At 32.7% G+C, this 23,828-nt stretch overlaps 2 protein-coding genes across 4 annotated transcripts; one reads left to right on the top strand and one right to left on the bottom strand.

Annotated features, from left to right (window-relative positions):
• Nucleotides 1-1,500: 1,500 nt before the first annotated feature.
• Nucleotides 1,501-17,769, bottom strand: LOC128163803 (coiled-coil domain-containing protein 148-like). 3 transcript variants are annotated; one of them, XM_052827471.1, is made up of 14 exons: nt 17,702-17,769; nt 16,610-16,660; nt 16,204-16,297; nt 15,327-15,714; nt 14,315-14,493; nt 12,077-12,275; nt 11,643-11,790; nt 9,589-9,795; nt 6,661-6,801; nt 5,791-5,909; nt 4,885-5,002; nt 2,499-2,549; nt 2,275-2,367; nt 1,501-2,158 (listed from the first exon to the last, which is right to left on the bottom strand). In XM_052827471.1, the coding sequence occupies exons 1-14, from the start codon at nt 17,750-17,752 to the stop codon at nt 2,009-2,011; spliced, it is 1,989 nt and encodes a 662-aa protein (XP_052683431.1). In that variant the 5' UTR covers nt 17,753-17,769; the 3' UTR covers nt 1,501-2,008. The 3 variants fall into 3 exon arrangements, with proteins under 3 accessions (XP_052683431.1, XP_052683429.1, XP_052683430.1); XM_052827469.1 differs by lacking the exons at nt 1,501-2,158; nt 2,275-2,367; nt 2,499-2,549 and having other exon boundaries at nt 4,819-5,002; nt 16,619-16,660; nt 17,702-17,767; XM_052827470.1 differs by lacking the exons at nt 1,501-2,158; nt 2,275-2,367; nt 2,499-2,549; nt 17,702-17,769 and having other exon boundaries at nt 4,819-5,002; nt 16,548-16,627.
• Nucleotides 17,770-20,457: 2,688 nt separating this feature from the next.
• LOC128163462 (neurogenic differentiation factor 1-like) lies at nt 20,458-22,535 on the top strand. The gene has a single exon (XM_052827066.1). The coding sequence runs from the start codon at nt 21,215-21,217 to the stop codon at nt 21,845-21,847; it is 633 nt and encodes a 210-aa protein (XP_052683026.1). The 5' UTR covers nt 20,458-21,214; the 3' UTR covers nt 21,848-22,535.
• Nucleotides 22,536-23,828: the final 1,293 nt, after the last annotated feature.

Here is a 23,828-nt window from a genome sequence, read left to right as displayed (position 1 = left end):
CAGTTGTATAACGCACTGAAAACGTTCAAAAAGTCCTTGTTTATTGAAAAATAATGAATTTTGCACATATTGATTTTCATCAAATGGACCCCCCCCCCCCCTTTCCAAATTTCTGAATCCGCCTCTGGTCGTTACCTTCATAACCCGCATGAATCATCAAAGAAGGCATTTTATTGTTTATATTAACTTTAATCTTTCCTTTAAATTGATCGTAAAAAGTAAGTAAAATTAACAAAATTATTGAGTACATCAATACGTAATATTAGAAAAAAACCCCGGTCAAATAGACTTCCATGGGAATTTTGAGTCCGACATTATAATGATAATTTCGTGCAGTCCATGATTTTTCTTAGATTGGTTAAGGTTTCAACCAATTAATAAACGGGGCGTTTAGATTACAGATCTGTTAGTTTATACAGAAGTAGGATTTACCATTTATTTCCGTAAGAAATAAAAACATAATTTAATAAAAAAAGATGTATTTTTTCAGCAAGTCAAAACGTAATGAAACCCCAGAACTGTTTTTTTTTCAAGATTGTCAGTTAGAAATTGTTCTTCTCATAAACATCTAGGCCTAACGCTTTCTGATGGTTTGAATGGTCTGTGTACATCAAGATATAGTAAACATCGCTTGCAAAAAATTACGACTACAGGTACTTAAAAAACTTAAATTTACTACAGGCAGAGACAAATTATCAAATTTATATATAACTTCTGTAAGACCAATATTAGAATATGCTTCTGTTGTAAGGGATGGTCGTTCTTCCGCAGAAACTGAAAAGTTAGAAAAAGTACAGCTACACGCTGCAAGAATTGTCATGGGTCTTCCAATTTTATTTGATTGCAAACTATTTTCTAAAGCAAGAAATACTTTATTTATTGAACTATTCCAAAACAAATTTTAGGTATTATAGACTTGCATACTTTACTATTAGGAACTTAGATTATAAAACTGGCAACTTAGATTATAAAACTAATGTTAGAATTTTCACTGCTGTGCAGACTTTATAACCAATTCTATATCATATAAGTAATTTTTTTTGTTCTTTACTATATATATATATATATATATATATATATATATATATATATATATATATATATTTTATAATTTTTTTTTGTTCTTTACTATATATATATATATATATATATATATATATATATATATATATATATATATATATATATATGCATTTTAAACAATTTAACGATTTACCCCTTACTAGTTATATTGTGTATAATAAAATAGTAATATTAAGAACAGAAGAGAGTGTGCTTATAGCAGATATCAATAAGGGCTAATTAAAATATATTCTATAGTTCCACAAGTTGTTATATCAACATACATCTAAACACAAAATACTTAAAAAAAAAAGAAGAAAATTATCAACAGGAGTTGAACCCAAAACACGACTTGTCTATATTCACTAATCCAGGATGAAACCAGTGAACCAGGCTAGACATTATCATATGTAGTATAAAGTAGTATTCAAAACAACATTTTCATGTCTATGGACTTTGTTTATTATCCTCCAAAACATATTTTGAAAAAGTACATAATCAGTCATCTCTCCATCATTTTTTAAAAAGCAATAATTTTCATGTTGAAATACCCCTATGTCATCTTTACATGTTTAAAATTTGTGGAGAGAAGTCCCAGAAACAACAAAATAATTTAAAATAAACTTAAATGAGTAGGATTTTGCATTAAATCGTGACAATTTTTTTCAAGACTAATTTCTGATAATATAAAAGCAACTTATGGTATATTTATCATAATAGAAATAATAGATGATGTTACAATTTGGACTGAACAGTTTTCACTTTGTATACATGTACTTAAATAAAAAGAAAATCATTTCCAGGTATCAAATGTATTACATGTACATCTTAAACAAGATGTTAAAAGTATTTCATCCATACTCTGAAAATATCTGGATAATTTTGTGTTGTCTTCATTCATTCATAGATTTACAGTGTTCATTTGGGTGGCATCTGGGTGGTCTGTTTAGTCGTATTTAAACACGGTGGATTTCATGTCCCTCCGCGGGGGCTGGGGAGGAGGGACCCCGGCCATTACTTGCCGAGCATAGGGAGAATTGTGGAGACCGGCCTCCCTCAGCTTGGCCTCGAGGCGCATCCGTGGATCTGTGGTGATCTGAAACATCATCAAATAACAAGGAATACTTATTGGGGTCAATCAGAACTAGTCTACCTTTGTACTGTAGATTCTTAATCATAAAGTAACTATGTATAATATTAAATAAAACTCACCTGCTTGGAATTAAAGGTGTTAATTTCAAACAAAGGTTTGTTGATGTTTATATCTTCATCCTCTTCACTAGGATTATTCTTAGCTTGCCATGCCTGGAAGGAATTTGCTTAATTATTCTTCATTGTTAATATAATGTAAACAAAACTGAAGATGCAAATGTTCTGTACATAGTTAAAGGAAAAAAGATGCATTGTACATGCATCTTTCAAGGTGCATGTCTTACCTTTGTGTCTTGCATCATCCGAACTGGATCACTTTCTGCAATCACTCGAACCTGAAAGAATTAAACATTAATAAAATACAGTCAAACTCTGTTATCTTGAACTAGGCAGGACTGTCAAAAAGCTTAATATTTGAGATATTCAAGTGTTCGAGATATCAAAGGCGAAATATTTAAAAAATAAGAGGTTGGGACCTAAGCCACTTCAACATGATCCATTGTATTTGAGATACCAGTGCTCGAGATATCAAAGTTCATCTGTATTTCACAATTACTACAAATGCTGAACCAAGTTGAGATGATAAACCATCAACACAGTATATACATGGGTTAGCTAAGTCAGTTTAAGGATGACGTTTACTCAGAATGAAAAAAAAATCCACTGATGATAATGAAAAACCATCTATTGTGTGTTATAGACCTTTGCTTGTATTGTTATTTTTCTCTTTCAGAAAAGTAGGTCAATGACCTACTTTATGAGTTAATGGCCATTGAATATTTATTGAAAAATCAAGAAAAATCCCATAAAATTTTACTCTACGATTGAGATTTTCTTAATTATAAAAATATTACAAATAATTAAAAACTTAAAAAAATAAGATGCAGTTTATGAATGGTAGTGGCACTAAATAAGTACACAGCATTAGGATTTCAGCAACAATTTAAAAAAAATAATCCAGTCCGAGTTTCCTCTATCAGTTTTCAAATCCCTTCCCATTTTTTAATCAATTTTACAAAAAATTGAATGATGATTATACAAAAACATTTATGGTATTAAACTACTTATATTGACCTTATTCTGTTGTCATAAAATGTATATGAGGTCAATGATCAAAATTTTGAGATATGGTGTCTTTTATCATTTTTAAGCATTTTTCAATATTTTTATAACTCGTGCCATAAGATTATTTTAATGAATAAGTGAAGTAAAACCAACGGAAAATATGCAAAATTACATAGACTTAAATATAAAATCCTAACTTTTAATAATAGACTACTGCCAATAAACTTTCAGCAGAAAACAAAATCTGCAAAATTTAGTCCGAATTTCCTCTGTTTGGCTAAATGTCAATTTTTGTTTATTTCCATAAAAAAGTAAAAATATTGAATGTTTTGTCAATAATAATTCATTTCATAAATACTTTTTGTGTTTAGAACAAATTTTACTCATTACATTAAACTTTATAACAATCAGAATTTGAGAACTCAAACCCTGAGTAAACAACACCCTTAAGTGAGGATTTACAAGTTTTACTGTAATCATGCAGCATCATTTCTGAAGCCAGTCACATGAGTGCAAATACACGAGACAAATGTGGACAGTTTCAATTCCCCTCCTAAGTACGATGTCAACTAACATTAATAGCAAGTACTCAGATTCAAACTCAACAATGTACTAATTAGACTAACTTGTTCTCGTAAAGCTTCCAATCTTCTTTCTTTCTCCAGTTCATCTTCAGCTTTCTGTTCTTCCTTTAACTTTCTTTCTGATATTTTTACGTCTAATTGTTCTTTGCGATAATTTACTCTGTAATATGAAAAAGAAAATGTGTCACAAGATCTTTCTCTATTCTTCTTTATTTGCGTTTAAACATGTTCATGCCCAAAAATTCAAGGTGTACTACTAGGCTATTTTTGAAGTGAGAATACTTTGAATTTTTCTTTTAACAGCATACAAAATGCAATTGAATGATTATTGATTAAGTCATAGTACAATATGTATATATTTTTAATTAAAATAAAATTAAAATAATTAAACTACTTATATTGACCTTATTCTGTTGTCATAAAATGTATATGAGGTCAATGATCAAAATTTTGAGATATGGTGTCTTTTATCATTTTTAAGCATTTTTCAATATTTTTATAACTCGTGCCATAAGATTATTTTAATGAATAAGTGAAGTAAAACCAACGGAAAATATGCAAAATTACATAGACTTAAATATAAAATCCTAACTTTTAATAATAGACTACTGCCAATAAACTTTCAGCAGAAAACAAAATCTGCAAAATTTAGTCCGAATTTCCTCTGTTTGGCTAAATGTCAATTTTTGTTTATTTCCATAAAAAAGTAAAAATATTGAATGTTTTGTCAATAATAATTCATTTCATAAATACTTTTTGTGTTTAGAACAAATTTTACTCATTACATTAAACTTTATAACAATCAGAATTTGAGAACTCAAACCCTGAGTAAACAACACCCTTAAGTGAGGATTTACAAGTTTTACTGTAATCATGCAGCATCATTTCTGAAGCCAGTCACATGAGTGCAAATACACGAGACAAATGTGGACAGTTTCAATTCCCCTCCTAAGTACGATGTCAACTAACATTAATAGCAAGTACTCAGATTCAAACTCAACAATGTACTAATTAGACTAACTTGTTCTCGTAAAGCTTCCAATCTTCTTTCTTTCTCCAGTTCATCTTCAGCTTTCTGTTCTTCCTTTAACTTTCTTTCTGATATTTTTACGTCTAATTGTTCTTTGCGATAATTTACTCTGTAATATGAAAAAGAAAATGTGTCACAAGATCTTTCTCTATTCTTCTTTATTTGCGTTTAAACATGTTCATGCCCAAAAATTCAAGGTGTACTACTAGGCTATTTTTGAAGTGAGAATACTTTGAATTTTTCTTTTAACAGCATACAAAATGCAATTGAATGATTATTGATTAAGTCATAGTACAATATGTATATATTTTTAATTAAAATACTCTGAAATTCGTGGGGGCCAATTTTTGTGGATTGCTTCAATTTTAAAGGTTCGCTGAGACATAATTTCGCGTATTCTTGGATACTTACAAAAGGAAATATGACTTTATAGTCCTAATTTATTTATTCGTGGAGGATGTTAATTCATGGGTGAGCGTTGCCCACGAATTCCACAAAAATTGATCAGCCACCTCGAAATATTCTAATGATTCTCAGTATCCAAACAGAAATATACTACATAACATGAAAATATAATTTTCGAATTACATAGCGGAAATCTTAAATTGTGGAGATAGGAAAAAATCAAGAATAATGGCAGTTAGGTATAAGCGTCTGACCTTAAATAAATTAAGACTAACAAGCAATCGGAGCATATTAATATTACATAAACACTACATGTACCCACCAGATCCCTAAATTCATTTCAAAGATATCTTAATTGTTTTATCTGGTGATGTTTCAAGGAAGAAAATAGTACATTCATTTTATAGAATAGAATTATTCTGATATATCCATGGCAACAATCATTCTGAACAGATTCTCCACAGGAGGAAAAAGTACTTTTGTGAGAGTTACCTCTCTTTGTCCAGAACAGCCTGTTCCTCCATCAGTCGCCTAAGTTCCTCCATCCTCTCTTGGTCTCTCTCTTCCTGTTTTCTTCTTTTCTCTGTCCTATCATCACTGAACTTTTGAACCTGTGATATAAAAATTACTGTATCACGTTTTATCGATAACACTGTACGTGTACAGAAATGTGTATAGTATATATATTATAAATCGTACTCACTTTGGATGGGTGTATTGTTAACATTGTAAAGATTAAATGCAAAATAAAAGGCATATGTACATTGATCAATAACACTTATAATTAAACTGTTACAGGTGTATATGTTACAAGAAAAGAAAATGTTTATGATATATTTACAGAGCATATACTACCTGTCCTATGGAAGCTCTTAAAGCATTTGCCAGAACTAATTATCATAATGTTAATAATTAGAGGTACTTTTAAATAGAAAAAAACTGATCATAATGGATAATAGAAATTTCATTGTCAGGTACATGTGAATGTTTAGCATCTTCAAATAGATTGCAGCAAAACTTGGAAACAGCAAATTTAATTTGACCAGAGAAAAACTTCATATATTGACCAATGTTCATAATATGCTGTTATTTCATAACAAATTCTTTAAAAACAAATGTTGTTAATAAATGGTATAACATTCTGCATGTCACTCACATAAATATTTATAAGGATTTATAACTATACCTACATATAGATGTATTTTTCAATATCACTATTTGTTTAATTCAAAATTAAATTTTGATAAGTTGATAAAAGCATTTTACTGGCCGGGACATCACAATGAAGCATACTGAAGCAGTAAATTCACTTAATTCTGTGTTTGTATATGACATTATTTGGTAAGTAAACGTTTTTGTGACCTTTTCTTTTTCGTGTGCCCGTCGTTTCTTCTCTTTCTCGGCCTCCATTCGTCGCTGTTCCTGGGCCTCCTCTCTCCTCCTGGCGTCCATCTTCTCCTGTAACATCATGGCTTCCAGCTTCTGCTCCCTCCAAATCCTCACCTGGTGAAAGAAATCAAAATCTACATGTATCTCTAAAATTGATCATATCCTTGAATCTTATAGTGTCTAAATCAAAATCTTGTAATCTAGCTTGCTCTTGATGTGACCAAATCAAAAGTTATAATTACCTGGTACTATACAGTCATGTATATTTCCAAAGAATCCATATACAAAGAACTATATAATTATTATGATATGAGTCAAATTTGGCTCCCATAATTCACCACTTTTTAAAGTGTTTTGGGTACAATAAAATGTAATGTTATTTTTTTTTAGAAGAGTTGTTATGAAATATATTTTTCATCTATTTATTTGATTTATTTGCACTCACTGGCAGTATATGACATCAGAAGTGACTCTATTTTTATAATTCAATCAGAATCAGTCAAACGTTGTCATATTTGTTTTCTTTTTACAAATGGAAAATATAGAAGACGCTTTGAACAAGGAAAATTTTTAGTCTTGGCTAGATACATCTCTGATCAAAATATTTTGTTTGTTCAAGCATGCGCTCTATGATTTTTGAAAGAAAAACTCCTTGAAAACAATCTGTTTTATGCTAAAATGCAAAATGGCGAGAAAAGGTGATCTTTATGATGTCATATATATATCTAAATTGTGGGCACTTGAATCAAAATGAAAAACAAGAGGCATATGGGCAACATTGCTCACCTGAGGAACAATAGGTATGATAAAATCTGCCTAATGGAGTCATAACACAAACTGTCTGGACAATGTAGTGTAATACATGCAGATCCTGTATATTGAATAAAAATCCATTTTTTTCACCCTGGATATTCATATGTTTATAATCAAGTCCCTTTCTAACAGGATGATTTTATAGTTGTTGAACATTGCAGTTCTCCAAAAGATCCTTAACAATTGTTTATAAATAGAATATAAACCTATATCAAACTCTGGACCCTATGTGAGGCCCAAGAATCGTCCAGGGGTAAAAAGTCTAAATATAAATTTTAAAGAATCAGCAATATGTCAAAATGCTTGCATATAAGTAAAACCATATATTATAACATTTCGGTTTTTGTAAACAATTAAAAAAAATTTCTTTGTAAAATTTGATCCCAAATGTGGCCCCAACCTACTCCTCAAGATTTTAATTTGAAAGAATTTGAATCTACATTATCTTAGGTTGCTTTCAGTAAATTTTAAGCTTTTCTATGCAAATGGTTTTCAAAAAAAATATTTTTGAAAGATTTTTCTCTTTATATTCCTATGTAAGTTTTTGCCCCCTCTACGTTGTGACCCTACCTACGCCCGGGGATCATGATTTGAACAAACTTAAAACTACCCTACCTGAGGATGCTTCCACACACATTTCAGCGTTTCTGGCCAATTGGTTTCTGATAAGAAGATTTTTAAAGATTTTTCTCTAAAAATTCCAAAGGAAAAATTTGACCCTCCACATTGTGTCACCACCCTACCCCCAGCGGATCATGATTTGAGCTAACTTGAATCTACACTACCTGAGAAAGCTTCCGAACTAATTTCAGCTTTCCTGGTTGACTAGTCTCTTAGAAGTAGATTTTCAAAGCTTTACTCTATATATATTCCTATGTAAAACTTCGACTCTCCATTGTGGCTCCACCCTACCCCTGAAGGTCATGATTTTCACAACTTTGAATCTACACTACCTGAGGATGCTTCCACACAAGTTTCAGCTTTCTAACTGAGTAGTTTCTGAGGTTGATTTTAAAAGATTTACTCAAAATATTCCTATGTAAAAGTTCGACCCCCCATTGTGGCTCCACCCTACCCTCGGGGTTCATGATTTTCACAACTTTGAATCCACACTACCTTAGGATGCTTCCACACAAGTTTCAACTTTCCTGGCTGAGTAGTTTCCGAGAAGAAGAGTTTAAAAGATTTACTCAATATATTCCTATGTAAAAGTTCAACTCCCCATTGTGGCCCCACCCTACCCCAAGGGGTCATTATTTTCAGAACTTTAAATCCACACAGTCACTACCTGAGGATGCTTTTACATAAGTTACAGCTATCCCAGTTGATTAGTTTCTTAGAAGAAGATTTTTAAAGATTTATCCTATATATTCCTATGTAAAAGTTTGACCCCCCCCCCCATTGTGGCCCCATCCTACCCCAGGGGTCATGATTTTCACAACTTTAAATCTACACTACCTGAGAATGCTTCCACACAAGTTTCAGTTTCCCTGGTTCTTGAGAAGAAGATTTTTGAAAATTTCTAAAAAAAATTCTATAATTCCTAAATATCTCCCCTTGAAAAAGAGCATGATCTTTAATTTTCACAACTTTACCTAAGGGTTTGGTTGAAATTGGCCAAGTTGTTCTAGAGAAGATGTCAAAAATGTGAAAAGTTTACAGACAGTCGCACAGACGACAGACAAATATGATCAGAAAGCTCACTTGAGCTTTCAGCTCAGGTGAGCTAATTATGAAAAAATATTACGTATGTATATTTACAAAGAAAACAAAGAATTACAGTAAAATGATGACGTTCATTTTAGGGGCCATTTTAGGCCCATATCATATATATATATATATATATATATATATATATATATATATATATATATATATATATATATATATATATATATATATATATATATATATATATATATATATATATATATATATATATATATATATATATATATAGTCCTTTAGGTTTAAAATCATGAAGAAACAGGACTTGCAAATCTCATCAAGGTATCAAATTTTAAATTTAAGTTTTAGGTAACACTGTTAGCATTAAATATATATTTTCTCCCTTTCAATTCTGATTACCTTATTATATAATTCATCCCTGATTTTTTTCTGCCCTCTGTTATATTCTGCCTGGACTTCTGCCAGCTCCTTGGCGATTTCCACCTCTATGAATGTATTGCGGGCTTTGCTGAATAACTCACTCCGGCCTTTTCTCCAGGCTACCACTAAAGCCCTTTTGCGCTCATGGAAATATTTGTTAGATTCACACCATTCTTCATGAGCTACCTAGATATATGATGAAAAAGATAATAATAATTAGCCTTTTGATCCAATAATATGAAGTTGTATACATGTTTATCATATGCTTGGTATAAAACACAGGGTTTTGGACCCCTAATATGAACAACGGCACGTGCCTTTATCACATCCCATGTATCATCATACTTGGTTTCCCTCTTTATCACACCCTTTATTACCCCTTTCTTGAACACCTTTGTATTTTAAACTTGGAGTACATTGAAACATTTCCTCTTTTTCAATGCTAATCTGCAGTTTGAATTATGATGTCATGACATTTCAATTTAGATGATGTCAAAATGCATTTGTGAACATTAGAAATATGATATTTTTGAGATAATTATGGGACAGAGCAGCAATTGTGTATTCACAGAAAATTAAAGACTAGTTATATAGTATTCAAATGTATAGTAAAAACAACAAAAACATTCAAAATCTATATCACACCATATATCAACCCTCAGCCAATATTGGTCTTGAGCTGATATTGAAGTCACGGCTGATGGGACTAGACACAGATTTTGCCATGTATTATTCTCTATTTACATGAATAATTTGTGCAGTACAAATACACCATGTTATGTGCCTAAATTGTACATGTATATATTTAAACAATAAAATGCTTTCTTTGGTGATTCATTCGGGATGTGAAGGTAGCAACATTGCAGAAAAAATACATAACCCGTGTTAGCAGGTTATGTAAATTTTTTCTGCAATGATCGCTACCTTCATAACCCACATGAATCATCATGATTATTTAGTGCAGTCCATGATTATTCTTAGGTTGCTGCAGGTTACGACTAAGCGATAAACAGGGCATGTCAATTTCAGTCCTGTCAGTTTCCTGTCAGTTTCAGCTGCTGTAGATTTCGACCAATCGATAAATGGGGCGTGTAGATTACAGTCTGTCTGTTTTTATAGAGCTATTAATTAACTATAAGTTTCCATAAGAAATAGAGGAAATACTACTTAGTAGATGTAAATATATTTGTGTTAATTCCTAAAGTCTCTTCATGAGATAAATTATATAAATTGATTGATTCACTTAAGGTAAGGTTTGCGGCTTGCATTTTTTAGAGGTTGTACCAAAGTTACATACCATTTTGTTCACTATACTAAAGTCTTTTTTCTCATGAAATTCAAATGAATTTTGCCCGTCCCATTTTATAACTACAAAAGGTCAAATTTCATGATTTCCAATTTTCATTTTGATGAAATGTAAACAATTTCGTGAAAATATGTACATTTTATATGTGACTATTATGGGTGTTATTTATGCTTAAAATGTTCGAAAATAATATCACTATTAATATCATGATTCACTTTTATTAATTTCTGAAGAACTATCTAAAAATAGAATAAAATGCAACAAAAGTCTTAATTTTGGACTACTATTATGTAAACGAAAACATCTTATTTGAAACCTTTCCAAGTCCACCGATTTCAGGAAAAACGTATCTTAGAATATGTGTAATCTGATGTTTCTAAAACACTATTCAAAACCATATGATGCGGATTTCGTTTTCGTGGAAATTGATAAAATGCTTGTGTCCTCTTATTTTTTCATTGAAACAAAAAAAAGCCCCGCGAAATAAAAAAAAACTGAAATCAATTATGACGTCATATAAATTTTGACGTCATAACTGAAATAAAGGGTAGTTGGTGTTACGTCACAATGAAAATGTGCGAGTTATCTCCCTGTAACCGCAAACCTTACCTTAAACAAAATACGTCTCACTTTATCGGAAGTATTTTATACATTGATTTCATTTACTACCATTCCTCTTATGCCTCACTTTCTGAGGTGTAGTATGTACAGGGGTTCATATACTCACCAGTTCAGGCCTAGATTTATGAGGCAGATGTCGCCTCAATCTGTCCATTATTAACTTTCTGCGATTGTTGAGTTCCCTGGGATATTGATCATAGTTGACCACAAAACAAAAGTGATCCTCCTCACTCCAGCCCCCATGTGTGCCTCGGCTGTTCAAAAGTACAAATAAATGCATATACATGTAGATAACATATTGTAATTGTGACTTCACCTAGCAGAAAACCTTTGTTATTTGCAATGGGTTATCAATATGCCATTGGATAAAAATCATATCTCATTTCAAAAAACCATATATCCTTTTGATAACAATCATTGTAATGTTACTAGCTTCCTCTTTGGTCATTTGAAGAAACATGTCATCAGGATAATAAGTAATTTGTCATTTAACCAGGGTGTAAATAGTCACTGTTTAGGCAGACACCTGTTACACACTACCTCAATATCTTGGAGTGTTCATCCTCCAGAAAGTGAAGCCTCTCTCTGAACTTCTCATCCAGAATGATAAACTCTTGTAACACTGTGACCTTCAACTCATCATCAGAGCACTCAAGGTCAAAGGCCTCCTCTGGAATACCCTCAGCAAAATCAATATGTGGTGTTTCTGATCCTCCATGAGTTATCTCCCACAGAAAGCCTACAAAAATTGAGGAACATTAAAATTTTGTATTTAGATACTCTACAACTATTTACATTTTTGAACTGAATATATAATGTTTCAGATGTCTGATATAGATAATATTAACCAAGTCTAAAAGTGAAGTGAATATCACCCATGGAAGGTACCTGAGCCATCATATTCAACTCCAAAAAAGTTATTAGAGAGGTTGAGATTTTAAACGTGTACGGGTACGCGTACGTGTGTTAAAACTACACGTACACGTTCACGTTTTTGTAATTTATCAGTTGAGATTTCTTAACTTGTAGGATATAAATGTGTACGTAAATCGACGCAGTTTTGTGACATGAATTTATTTAGTTAATTCCAAATAAATGGTAAATTTCTTATCAATTTTCATGCAATGAAGTTTAAAAATCTATATAATGTATCACAAGAATACACTCACTCATCAATAAGATTTTATTTGTTGTAAAAAGCTACACGTTTGTACTTACGTGTAGACGACACTCTACAAGTTTAGAGAACGTGTAGAAACCATGTCGTCACAAAAACTGATGATGTAATACGCGAAGAATTTAGGTGATTCCCCTAGTACACGTATACGTACCCGTACACGTTTGAAATCTCAACCTCTCTATTAATTACAAAAATGTAGGTTTTATATATATATACAGGGATAGACATTAACTTTTCAATTCACTTGCCCTTTGGGCAAGTGAACTCAAATTTTGACATGCCCGAATCTAATTAAACTTGGTTGCCCGAATTCAGTAAGAAGAAAAACACACTGTCAATCAATTTTATTGATATAAACAAGTAGTAATATGCCAATAATGTTATTCTACAGCACATAGGCAAGTGGATCTGGATAATCAGATTGTCATTTCCAAGAGTCAACAAATCCCCGTTTTCTTTTAAGTTCGTATTTTTTTTATTTTCAGTAGAATCTTTTGATTCTTTTGATTTACTTTCATTTTGTTTCCCCCCAAAGTATTTAAAAAGAGAAGACTGCGATGCCATGACATTTAATAAAACTGAACTATCTCCGTTTCCATCAATACACGTGTTTGTGAAATAATTAAGTCGTAAAACAAATGCATTCAGAATATCGTGACATGTACATGGTTTGGCTCTTTATTGTGACAGCACATACCGTAATACGAAAAAGAACTGTCATCGAGCACATGGATATATATTCGCGGGATCTGTAAATCAATGTAACAAGAATGTCATATGGAACACTTACCTAAAGTTAAACGCTAAGGTAACAGAAGACTGAAGAGTTCCAATTCGGAAAGGATGTTGATTTTATGATAAAAATTATTTGTAACCAAAACAAAAGAAATCAGAAATTTTACTGGCCCGATCAGACAAGTCTACCCAGAGTTTCACTTGCCCGAATAGAGATTTTACTTGCCCCGGGCAATCGGGCAACCGTTAATGCCGATCCCTGATATATATATATATATATATATATATATATATATATATATATATATATATATATATATATATATATATATATATATATATATATATATATATATATATATATATATATATTATATATATATAATATATATATATATATATATATATATATATATATATATATTATATATTATATATTATATATATATATATATATATATATATATAAATAATCCAAAATGAGTAAAGTTAATCCACACAAGTAATAAATAATAAAAAATAACAGAAAGCCGATTCAAAACTCTACCGGTTTCATTATAATCTTCAGGAGTTTTGAACAATCACCATAGATACATAAGTACATACATTTCAAATGATCATTGTGACGTCATATAACATCAAGCATATGTTGCACTTTTCAGAGTTCATTATGACGTCATATTATAAGCGTTTTGTAATAGTACGGGAAAAACATATAATATAATCAAATATTCTATAATTGTACAAGAAAAACATAAAATATATTCAAACATTAATGTTTGAATATATTTTATATATATATGTTTTAGATACAAGTTTGTGAGTGAGCAACATACATCTCTTTGTGCGAGTATGAGATCTACCTGAGCTGAGCTCGCCCTCCAGACACTTCTGTTCGTTGTACAGCTGCTGCAGTATACTGTTCTGTTGACCTTTGACCTGGCTGATTGTCTGGCGGATCTCCGCGTGTTTCTCCACCACCTCCGGGTCACCCATCCGAATTCCCTCGTGGTTGTCCTGGATCCAAAACTGCAAGTCTTCCCTGTTATATGTACCATTTATGTTTTTATATCAAGTAGAATATGGCTGATATATATATTATTCCTTTCTAATTGTGATATGACCAGGGTAACGAGTTCATACACTCCACTACAATATTTTTTTAGAACTAGGCATCTGTAGAACTATTGTTAACCTTTTTGATAATAGCATCATATACAGATTAATGGCAACATGAATGTGCTAGCTGTTAACTTTGATGATTAAAATCTTTTTCAAGGAAAATACTACATGTTTATTGATAGACTGATTCTTTATTACTTGTATTTATATAATTTTCAGCAATTAAACAATTACTTGGTAAATATTAATTATTACTAGTATTGATGAAATGGAAAACTGATTCATAGTGTTAAAAATTATCACAGACAAAGACACTGGGAAATGTAAATATTATTCACTAAAGGCATAATGGATTTAGGCATCTGATAGACTTATAAGCAACAAGCTAGGCTTACTAAGTAAATATCAGAAATGCACACAACAGAAGAAAAAAACAGAGTTTTTCTTTTCTTTCCGTTTCTCCCATAATGTCACACTGAATAAACATTAATCAAAGCACTATAGAAAAGAATTTAGGCAGTTATATAAAGAAGAAAATTGAATATCATAAATTTTATGCCATTGGGCACTTTTCAAGGACCTTTTACTATCTAATAAATATCTGCATTTTCAAAGACAGGGTAAAAAATGAAACACACTTTTCATTCTATGAACCCCCTGCTGAATACTCATCTCTACTGCATTTCCAACCCCAACCCCCCCTCCTCTTTTATCCACCTCTACCCCCTTAAAAAAAATAGACACACAAAGTACCTCAAATTCCACACAGGATCACAAGTGTTCATTTTAAACTCTGCAAACTCTTCATCAAGAGATGCCTCATAGAGGTCAAAGTGTTCATACATCCGACAACAGCCGCTTCCTTCTGTGGCGTTTTGCCGACGATGGCCCTCTACCTCAGCCTGTGCCCTCTTTCTGACATTATTCAGTCTCATAAACTCCTTCTGCCAAATCAGCTTGTGCTGTTTTAACAGAAGATTTTCTTTGCTCTGTTTGGACATTTGCTCAATTTTCTTTACTTTGAGCAGACTTTTCTGAGCAGAGAATTTTTTTTCAGCAGCCATGAGTTTAAGTTTGTCATAATCCACTGGGAGGTATTTATTGCTGCGTATTCCATTATTTACTCTCAGTTGCATCCTGTCTGTAATAAATAGGCATATATGATAAAACATGATGAGTCACAGTCCCTGTTCTTTCCATTTAGAGGAATTTTGTTCCACTACATGTGCATGGGGAATCTACAGCATTTCAGAAACCCTTGACTGGAAAATGTCAGGGTTTATACTTCATATTTTATCTGTGTTCATTTTCATTTTGAGAAATGTTCTCAAAGATTCAAAAGATTAAACATGTCAAAGTTAACCTACCAGTACATACGTCTATCCCACAAACAGTTACAGAAACAAAGGGACATCAATTACAACATGAAATAATGCTGGGTTTTGATATTTTGTAAAGCATTATTTGCTTCTACAATGTCAATGTTAACCTACCAGTACTTATGTCTATCGCAAAACAGTTACAAAAACAAAGGGACATCATTTACAATATTTAATAAGACTGGGTTTTGAAATTTTATAAAGCATTATTTGCTGCTACATATTAATGAAAAGGAACCATTTATACTAACTCGATTCGTCTGAGGTGTACTGTGTGATGAATGGCTTCGTATCCATTGTTCTATTCGGCCAACTAGGACTAGACATGATTGAAGGATGGAGCACCTAAAATGAATAAAATAAAGTTTGGAACCAAGTATCACTGATTTATAAATAATAATTATAACGTTATATTATTTTGATGTGTCTTAAGATTACCAAACATGTATGATACTGTTAAAGTTTGAGGAATTCCGAACACATTGTTTACGTATTTCTTCGATAAAATAACTTTAAATCAAAACAAGTTATCTAAAAGTATATCGAGTATTTTTACTAAATACATATTTCTTTAGATAAACTGTTACTCAAATACCTCTTTGACTGATTGTTTCATTTAAAAATCGTCATTTTCTGCGAGTCATGTCTAGGACTTACCTTGTTTACCTTCTCAACGTAATTTTGTCCATCACAGATCCCGATCCCGATCTGAAATGTTTACTACAGAATCGAGTACGGTATTTACCTATACATTCTTCTTTGAGGAAGTGAAAAATGTGACGACTTTATTGTTAAAAAAGGCATTTACTCGTAGATAATTATAAAGACAAAACTATCTAAAACGTATTCACAGAAAAAGTAATAAAAGTATAATAAAAAATAGTTTCAATAATACATGCATTTAGACAATTTTTAACCATAAATTTCGACTGAGTGACCTGTACCTAATAAAGAAATTTATAGATGACAATAAATCTATGCACTTCATGACACCCCCCCCCCCCCCCCCCCCCGCCCACCACTAAATTCACAGATGTTTTGAGCATTGAAGAATGCAAGTTAATAACATGATCACAACATTCTAATTACCTTGCATTAATTTAGTATTCATTGATAATAACAATGATATTAATCTTTACTCTTTGTGTACATTTGTTTAAAGTCACTATGAGCGGCGGATCCAGCATTTGAGGATGTGCGCCAGACACCTCATCCCCCCGTGCAGTGGATGGACCAGGTCGAGGAAATGTTGTCTTACAGAAAAAATATTTTTTTAAAACGTCACCTAATGTATCTCAAACCGCTGTCATACAACAAATGAATAAAATATTATGAAATATGTTTGAAATTTAAATTAAAAATATTATTTCAATTTCTTTTAATCAGATATTTTTGTAGAAACCTAAAAATAAAAATTTTAAACATCCGGTAAGGACATATATTCAGACAACGTCGTACGTTTAAATATGCACACGGTGGACATAAAAAAATCACTGAAAGATGACGTTCTAAATAATTGACAACAATTATAGAATTTATGCGTCTGGGTTTTGTTTTGTTTTGTTTTGTTGGACTGTGTAGAGTGCATTACAAATTTGAACAAAAGGAGACGCAGAAAGCTTTGCTTGTATAAATATAAAGAACGCATACAGATGTACATATTTGAAATTTGAACACCGTTTTATGTAATGTTCATTGAACATCACTAGCTATTATAATCAGACTTTATAATTTATATGCAGGATTTACCTGTGAATCATTGTCAGCAGCATTTCTATGGCCGCTGGCGGAGTCGCCCATCAGTACATGCCGTGGTCACGTCAATTTGACAAACGTCAAAATTCTATCATTGGGAAGAGACAAACTATATCAATTAATGTTTGGCGGTGTTCATTAATTGATTAACATGCGGTAAGTGTGAAATCTGACACTGTAGAAATGCCCATTATCATCAGTGTCTACTAAGAGACATCTCTCAGTGGTCCATGACACATGTCGACGGCAGTGGGTTAAACTTTATACCAGTTTCTTGGATTTTATCTGCATTAATTTTAGTCTATAACTTATTTTGAAATTAATTGTAGTATGTCCATATTCAATTTTCCACACACAAACACACAGAGAGCATTCTTATCAAGTGTTAAATAAAAAAAATACATGTAGTTAGGTATACAATGTAGGTGTGATTCTATTGCTACGCTATAAAAATAAGATATAGAGGTTAAACGACACCAGCATACTCAGACATTAAATTAAATAAATTTATACAAATACACTTTATTTATTCCTTTGTGTTGCTCTTTAACAATTGCCCTTGCAAATGTGTTTGCGTCAGTTGTTTTTTAATTAAAAAATATTTCTTTGAAGCAACACTCTTTGCCCTCACAAAATTGTTCAAAATGTTTGACTGATTGAATCTTAAGTGATCTGAATTGATCCGGATAATCCCAAAGATAGGCCTATAGACACTACAAAATGTTTAATTTGGTAAAAAGGAACGGGAAGATATTATGAAAAGAACGCTTGCTGCTGCTGGCAATTTCGTCGACTTACCGTGAATTAATATTTTTTTTTAATATATCGATCTTTGTGATGTCATCCCGGGCTGCGCCGTTAATAGAGGGAGTATTGCATTAATATCCTTTTAATTGGAAGTATATTCACTTGTTGTAAAAACCATAAATCAGCGAAACCTCGCTGGATTTTTAGACATTTTGTTTGAACATTTCTTGAAATTATTGACTGGGTATTAAAGAAGTTAAACTGACTCTCAATTTCTTTCCTACCTGAGCTTTGCACCTGTCCTTTTCTGGTCAGGTAAGACGGTGCCCCTCTCATGTTTCTGCAAAAGTTACCGCAAAATAATTAATTTTCCGTTTCAAACAGGTAATTTTTGCGAAGTGATTTATTTGTTTGGATCTGCAAATGGAAGGATTATTTGAAAGAAAACTCTGTTTTTGCTACTTGATCTTTTCCATCTTTCTTCTCGAATCTATTTGTAAGTTTGTAAGTGGTAGAGAGAGAGAAAAAGTAAATATTTATCATACAAAAGTATATTCCACGTTTTTATCGACGAGATTTGGCAAAGGTAGTATTCTAGGAAATTAAACATATGCATGTACATGTATGTATGGCTATGTACACTAAATATACAGTTAAATTGGGTTTAATGGGATATTTACATGTACATGTAGCTATATATAGTGCGCTACAACTGAAATAAAAATTTCGGAACTTTTCCATTATACTTTCAAATATAAACTGAACTTGGGTAAGGACAAATAAATAAAACAGTTTATCAATTTGATTTAAAAACACTTTAAATGCTTTATGATCTATTAATGATTTTTTTCCAAAAACACGAATATCTAAAGCTAGTTAGAATTTCAAAGAATAAACTTGTCAAATCCTTCAATCCGAAAGTATATGTCTCAGGCACGTAGCATCAGGGGGGGGGGGGGCCTGCCCCCCCCCCCCCCCCCACTTTTTCTCGCAGCAACAATTTTTTTAAAATTTACATATAAATTTCCCTTTTTTTTTTCTTTTTTCTTTTTTTTGCTTGTCAAGATTTTTTGGATGAGTCTGGCCCCCCCCCACTTTCAAAAACGATGCTACGTGCCTGTGTCTAATGATTACCATAAAATATATATGTCTGCATTGTCGCACAGTAAAAATATAGTATATGTTTGAAATATTGACAAAATTATCAGCTTTGTTTGTTGATTTAAAAAAAAAAAGATTCTTAAGTGCAGAATTTCTCATATGAAATATTCATAAGTATAGTAAAATCGTGGAACTAATGGCGAATTAAAGGCTTTGCACGGGAAAATCCCCTCCATGTATTTGCATTTCTTTTCTCGTTGAAATCGCGTTAGTGACGGAGCGCCAATTGACCCCACCGAATTATTTGGGGTGGAAATTAGCCCCTCCGATGCCCTATTGAGTGTCAAACTATGCGTGCATAACACCAGAGAACCTACAAGCAGATTAGGTTTCTTAATCCTTAAAGCATAGAGATTGAATACTTAGACCTTACGCTGGTTCAGAGTTCCCTCATTGTGTTTCTAAATTTTGCCATCCTTGTCAAAATTTTCCAATTTTCCCCTGTGAATAAGATTCATTTAAAGTATAGTTGCATGGACCTTTCATTATAATTTTTGTAATTTCAACTTTGATATTTTTCTTTTAGTGTTGTACATTGTATAGCTACAGATTGTAATCACTGAGAAAATTCTTAAACGTATAGGACCACCCTTTCCTGAATTGAGAACACTTCAAGATTCATTCAGTGGCATATCCATCACAATATTTCAATAGAACCCAATTGTGGAAAAGAACACTGTTAAAATACGACAAATCATCCATCTACCCAAAGTAAAAAAAAAGAAGGGAAAAAAAGAAGTTTCCCTTGAAATCAACATCATATAGTGATTTACGTGCAATTAAGAAAACATTTGTCACTCCAAACCACAAAAATGAAAAAAAAAAAACCAAAAAACAAATTGCATTGTATTTCCAGAACTTCGTTGCGCATCACTTTATAATTGAAGACTAAAGGAAGGATTAATATTGTCTTTATAGTGGTAAATTAGCTTAGTTCTGCTTCATTAAAGTGCAAATAGAAAAGGCCCAATCTCTGACACACTATAGACACACACGGTGTGTTTTCCTTTTCTTTATCTGAGGACGTTACAATAACAGCGTTATTTTCATTCAGCGACGCTCCGGTCCCTATTGTGTTCTCCGTGCCGCACAGGAGTAATAGAATATTACGCAGGGATTACGGAGGTCAGGTTTAAATTCGCCTATTTTGCCCGTCTTGCCGAGCCGATCGATCCCTCATGGTTTGCCTTTTTTTCTCTTCGACTTGCGGAAGGTGTTGACTTTCATGTAATAAAAAAAAATCTTCAAGCTGGCACATCATCGTCTTCATGGCCTTGTTGGCGGTCGGATTTTTAGTCGAAGCCACGCCTTCCGTTTTTCCCCCGTCTGATTATTGGGAGCTCCGCCCCTGCACGCGTCTGTCGTCAAAAACCGAGACCCGCTTAAGCCAATAAAAACACGCTTGCCTGTTACCAAGTTCAAAAAGGCAACGGATAACTATAGTATCAATCTGCAAATGGTATAAATTTCCCCGATTTGATATCTAGACAGTGTTCTACCCCCATCCTCTTTGGTGCTGCTTGGTTTGGGGGTTAAAAAGTAACGCACATCCGACAAGGACCTGTAAGTTAGCAAGAGGTAAACTTTGACAACTTCGAAATGATGGAGATTCCAGAGGCTGGCTTTGCCAATCATGTGGGATACGAAGATTCTTATTATTCGGCTGTGCCCAATCTTAACTTCAATGATGGATCATACCCGATGTATTCCGAATGTCAACAAGACGGTGATGCCCAGCAGAATCTAGCATTGATGGGAATATCTTCCCAAAATCATCTAGAAACTAGCACCAGTTGGACTGATGTCTTGTCAAGTGAGTGCGGATTTAGTAACTTTGACCAATATTGTGCAGCAGAAGAATCCTCATCCATTGATTTAGACTTTTTGTCACCCAGTCCACAATCTGTAAGCAAAAACGGAAAACCTAAACGGAAACGAGTGCAGTCCAAGTCCCAGCGGAAAGCGGCGAACGTTCGCGAGCGGAAGCGGATGTTCCATCTGAATACCGCCTTTGACGATTTGAGGAAGCGGCTCCCAGCATTTAACTACGAAAAACGGCTCTCCAGAATCGAAACGCTGAAATTAGCCATGACTTACATTTCATTTATGAAAGACATTTCCGATGGTAAGGACCCCGAGAGCGTTAAACTGAAAGCGGGCAACACGATCCCTTGTGATATCTTTAGTCAGACCGACAACGCCAGTTGTAGTGAAGATTCTCTGAGTGCATAGCGTTACTACAGGATCTACACCACCAATGTATGAATCGTCTTCCTCTGAAAACTTTCTTTCTAGACGAGTACAAACTTTTTGTCTGGCGTTGAGCGATTGAATTTTTTTCGTTCTTTAGATTTGTCTTGGTATGAAAGTTATAATATAAAAAGTAAGCTGATTTTACCCGTCCACCTGAAGATTATAATAGTGTAGTGAAAGGAAGAAAAGAAGCTAATATTATCTTAAAATCTTCATATATATACTTATATTACATGTATAAAAAGTGTTCACGGACATATGAAATCCGAAGTGTGTTCATATCATGTAAATCTTGTATTTACATACATAGAATGGCATATGTTTTATACGATTTTTTTTTTGTTATTTTTGATTCATGTTCATCATATAAACATGATATTTTACTTCATGATCATAACGCTCGCAATATTGAGATTTCGTTCCATTTTACATATCACGCCGTTGTGTGTTCATGAATTGAATGAAGTAGGTTGTTCATGATACTATCGTGTACCTACATGTATTGAACAAGCCCATGTGTTCTTTTATCAATACCACTGAACTATAGTGCCTGAATTACTGTACATAATACTGCTGTTTTATATTAATTATACATATTTATAGATAACGAAGTTTTACGATGGTTGAAATAAAAAAAAATACCAATTAATATGACTTTGACGTTCTAATTCATGCTAATCAAGAACAAAGAAAGAAAGAAACGAACGCTAACTGACCTGTCAGGTGTAGTGTACAAGAAACACGAAGAGATAAGATACGAACACAATCTATAATACTATAGTGCAAGCAAAAATGTCAAAAAGAAAATATGATTAATAATCATATGGAGGTTCTATTCAGTGGTCCGCTGTTTACGACTTTCGCTATGTAATTTCGTTTTTACACATGGATTATAATGCTGATTTACTCACATGCTTCACAAGTTTCTCTGAATCAATTTTAAAATTGAGATTTTTTTTATATCTGATATCGTATTAGGCTATTTTTTTATCTTCCACTTAATATTTTACGTATGCCGCTTGTTTATGATTTGCTAATAGGGGTCTGTTCTGATCTTAATCAAAGCTCTTAACGATAAAATAGTGTTGGTAATAAGAATGAACAACATCCATTTTTGCCACCAGCTGAGAGGAACAAGTCGCCAATTCATTCATCAACAGAAGCACGTGGACTGGTTTAAATGACACTTTCTGTGCGACTTTTACCTGTGCGGTATTCCATTCATGTAAAGCTATAAGCACCGCCCACCTTTCAAATTTAGCTCACGAGAAGCCACGCCCAGCTCTCGTTCAGCACGCGACTGACTGCATGCCTGCCTAATAGCTTACCTACCAATAAAAACCCGACGATCTGTTGCATGCTCTTCACTTCAGAGTTGACTGAAAAAAAACCCACCAATGCAGGTATGAATATACGTAATCTTGGAGGGTTATTGCATTGAGAAACTTATTTCACAAAATTTTTCTAATAATGATGAAATTCAAAGACAAACTAAAACACCAGAAACCAAGAAAAATACTAGAAAGTTATAAACAATGCAGAATGCGAAGTATCTGACGCTCTCACAGCATTATAATGTCGTTAGTTTAAAACGAATCTTGGTTTTAAATTCACCCCCCCCCCCTTGAAAAGTTTTCTTAAAAATATGTCCAAGGCTTCATCAATGATGAAGAATCAATTTGTCTTCTCTTCATAGATAGTTTGTCCCGTGTTTACAAGGAACAATCTGTACATCTGTGGACCAGTTGGTAGTTTGTACTGTAGGCTAGTTTTGATGGTCAGCGTCTAGTTGACAAACTATCGATGTTCTTCACGGAATGTTTAATTGCACACGTCACCAAGTATGATTTACTGCAGCTGGACTCGACAACACGATGTACAGCTTTTATGATTATTCTAAGGTAAAATGTGTTTTTCTTTCATTAAAAATACAAGAAACACTGCACTGTAAGTACAAACA

The sequence above is a fragment of the Crassostrea angulata genome, chromosome 9, assembly GCF_025612915.1.
Source record: "Crassostrea angulata isolate pt1a10 chromosome 9, ASM2561291v2, whole genome shotgun sequence".
NCBI classification, from domain to species: domain Eukaryota; kingdom Metazoa; phylum Mollusca; class Bivalvia; order Ostreida; family Ostreidae; genus Magallana; species Magallana angulata.
This window is presented reverse-complemented; position numbering and strand designations above follow the sequence as displayed.

Excerpts from the sequence above, each read along its gene's own strand:
- LOC128163803 (XM_052827471.1), bottom strand. The coding sequence starts at position 17,752 with ATGGGCGACTCCGCCAGCGGCCATAGAAATGCTGCTGACAATGATTCA. Across the intron at positions 16,298-16,609 it reads ACGTTGAGAAGGTAAACAAG|GTGCTCCATCCTTCAATCAT; the intron begins GTAAGTCCTAGA and ends TATTCATTTTAG. Across the intron at positions 14,494-15,326 it reads GATCCTGTGTGGAATTTGAG|GGAAGACTTGCAGTTTTGGA; the intron begins GTACTTTGTGTG and ends TACATATAACAG.
- LOC128163462 (XM_052827066.1), top strand. The coding sequence starts at position 21,215 with ATGATGGAGATTCCAGAGGCTGGCTTTGCCAATCATGTGGGATACGAA.